The 3,406-nt window shown below is 43.4% G+C and overlaps 1 protein-coding gene across 1 annotated transcript; it reads left to right on the forward strand.

Moving 5' to 3' along the window:
* Positions 1-2,531: 2,531 nt before the first annotated feature.
* On the forward strand, positions 2,532-2,806 carry SERTM2 (serine rich and transmembrane domain containing 2). Its single transcript, XM_030306369.1, has one exon. It carries the CDS (start codon positions 2,534-2,536, stop codon positions 2,804-2,806), a length of 273 nt encoding a protein of 90 aa, XP_030162229.1. The 5' UTR covers positions 2,532-2,533.
* The last annotated feature ends 600 nt before the right edge of the window (positions 2,807-3,406 follow it).

Consider the following 3,406-nt stretch of genomic DNA (forward strand, 5'->3'; position numbering starts at 1 on the left):
TGGCTTGGATATCTGGAGAAAAATACCTACACTTAGTTACCTTTCAAAGCTCAGTGTACAAAGAATCACTTGAAAAGCTTGGGCCCGGGATTCATATTCCTGGGTCTTGATCCAAGATTCCAGAATTCAGGATAAAGGATATGTACTGTGATTGTCTTTTCTACTTGTTAGTGGATCAGAAATCAAAAGAAACGTACCTTTACGTTGCGCAAACGTGTCTCCTCGACCACTGCTCCAAAGACAGTAGAAGGATACCCTGTCTCTTTGCTCATGTTTCTTGTGAGCCAGGTGGCCCTGCATGGGCGGTAGGGCAGTGGGTAGGCAGACTGAGACTCATCCAGATTCCAGAAAGTATAGTAATGTGGACTAGTAAATATAAAGTTTAAGTGCTTCCAGGCTGGGGGCAAAATTCAAGACTATTGGAAGGGTAATGTGATTGTTGGAGCTGTTTCTATTTACTCTTCTTCGGTATGTTGACAAGAGACAGAACTAGGCTACACTGTCAGCTCTCTGTTACCAGCACGCAAAGAAGTTTGATGGGTGATGGAGGTTTACTTTGTTTATTTTAGTCACCCAGACTCAGAATTCATGTTCACGACGGCAAGCCAAATCATTTTTGGAAGACTTCGACAGTAAATAGTTGACCCCATTTACACACTGGAATGTTTTCGCCAAGAAAGACAAGGTTCTGTCTTTGCCAATAATCGAAGATACAGTTATTTGCTCGGGAGCAGACATGCCCTCTCGATCCCTTCAGATCTACAAATACTGAAAAAATAGTATATCCTCCGTCCACGGACCTAAAGGAGAGAGAAAGGCCATAAAAACAAAATTGGGGGAGGCCTGCATTCCTAAAAATTCCATGATTTGTTAAAGCGACCCACGACACTGAGACCTAGAGTTTGAAAAAATGAATCCTTAGATTTAGGTCTTCGTTATTTTATTTTTTTTAAGTAGGCTTTGTGCCCAACGCGGGGCTTGAACTCACGACCCAGAGATCAAGAGTCGCACGTTTTACCGACTGAGCCAGCCAGGTGCCCCTAGGCCTTTTATTTTAATGCTAGGGTTTCTTGGGTAAGCCAGAGCAGCAGTTCTCATCCTGGCTACACTTGACAGCCATTTGTGAAAAATACCAGTAAAAAACACCAGTGTTTGGGGCATCCGGGTGGCTCAGCTGGTTAAGTGTCACACTCTTGATCTCGGCTCGGGTCATGATCTCACGGTTTGCGGGTTTGAGCCACATCGGGCTCTGTGCTGGCAGGGCAGAGCCTGCTTGGGATTCTTTTTCTCTCTCTGCCCCTCCCCCACTTGCGCTGTCTCTGTCTCTTTCAAAATAAATAAATAAACTTAACAAAACATACCAGTGTTTGGACCCCACCTCAGACCGATAAAATCTGACCGATAAAATCTCTAGAGTGCTTTCCAGGCCCCTACTGTGGAGATTATGGTTTAGAAAGTCGATGTTGGGGCCCTTGGTCGATACTTTATCTCAGGTAAATCTTATGATCAATTAGTTTGGAAAACACTCTCCTAATCTAGCCTAGTTATTAGTTGCTGTTCAGTGATCCGAATTTTTCTTTTCTTTAATAGCCATGTACCACATAGAAAGAAGCATTCAAATTGAAAACTCAGAATATCCTTTTAAAACGAATTTGCCGTTTCGCAAACGTTTTGCAATATATCCGTAAATTTGTCTTTCAAAAGAAATTGCCATCTGTTTCTCTTAGATACCTGAATCTTTTATTTCTGTTTTTGATTTTCAGGAATATAAATCTGTTGAAGAATCTTAAGAGTCAAATCTGAGCCTAGACATACTGCTGTCAGCATCTCTTGAGACCTCCTCCTTCTGAGAATTCCCAGGTCTGACCACACTTTCCCTCCAGCCGACAGTGAGGGACGTCAACACACATCCTCTAGACTTCCAGCCCTCGAGCTGTGGCAGCTGGGGCAGGAATCTTACAAGCTCCATCCTTAGGGGAGATTCAGAAAGACAAGAAGGGTGAAAAGTCAGATATGCTGAGTCTGAAACATACAAAAGCCTTTAGAACGGTTCCTCACAGAAGAACCCAAATAAATCCACATAATTAGTGCGCATATTTAGATGAGCTATACATAAAACAGCCTTTCTCCCTCTATCAAAACAGAGTAAAAAGTCTGATTTAATACTCAGAGATTCTTGTCCCCATGCCAGTATTATAAAGCAGTTTCGCCGCATTTGTTTCAATCTGTGTAAGAGTAGGACTGTGGAAAATAAAAGACTTATTTGTATATATATTTTTTTAATGATTAAGAATTTCCGATGAAACCTGTGTAAGAGAGGGGTGCTGTGCTGGAGGACAGAGCGTGGCAATTGCCAAATTAGAACATCACCATTTTCTTGCCTGTGCGCTAGTGACGGGGTCCGGGTCGTGATTGCTTTGCATGAGATTGTTAGAACACCTCCAGGATACTCAGAGACAGTCTGTGTGGCTGTGGAATGCCTCGAGGGCAATAGAAAGCAAATAGAAGCAGGTACCGACTGAAGTCTTGAGTGATGACGGAGGTGCATTTCAAGTACCATGGAAATCTCACTGGCCGCGCCCATTTCCCCACCCTGGCAACAGAGGTTGATAACACTTCCGATAAGTATTCCAACCTCTACATGTATGTGGGCTTATTCCTGAGCCTCCTAGCCATTCTCCTCATCCTGCTCTTCACCATGCTCCTTCGGCTCAAACATGTCATCTCACCCATCACTTCTGAGAGCACAGAAAGCGTTCCTCAATTCACAGATGTAGAGATGCAGAGTCGGATCCCCACTCCTTAAAGCCGGGATGAACATGAGCTTTAGTGGATCTCAGTGAACCCTTCTATGGTGATGTCCAGGAAAGTTTCTTTTGTTGCATGTGGCTTCCCATGGAGGGAATCAACAAGTTGTTTATTTATTTAACAAGTTGTTCATGTATTTTGTGTGTGTGTGTGTGTGTGTGTGTTCTTCTTGATCTTGATTCTGTTTGTGGGCTATCTAAGAGGCTTAAGACTCACTCTTTGCCAGAAATAAAGGAAATGGCAGCTGGTTGGGAGGGCAGGTTTCCATAGTAACCAAAGAGAGCCTGGGCCGTGAGCAAACCTCAGACCACAGAAATTCATATGCAGCTATTGTAAAATTCACAGGATCCCTGGAAGCTCCAAGAACAAGAAAAATCAGCTCTCGAAGGGGCTGATTGTTCAAAGAGGGTTCCCCCCCCAGTAAGGGACAAGTTTTAATTTAGCACTTACCCTAAAGAGTCGCCTCTGCTGACATGAAGGTAAATCATGTCAGAGGTTAATGGAAAGGACCACGAACCCTTTCCCAAAGGAGCCGTGATTTTATCATCTAAGGTCAAAGGGTTTGTCCCAAATGAAAGAAGAAATTTAAAGAAACGGT

The sequence above is a fragment of the Lynx canadensis genome, chromosome X, assembly GCF_007474595.2.
Source record: "Lynx canadensis isolate LIC74 chromosome X, mLynCan4.pri.v2, whole genome shotgun sequence".
Lineage (NCBI taxonomy): Eukaryota > Metazoa > Chordata > Mammalia > Carnivora > Felidae > Lynx > Lynx canadensis.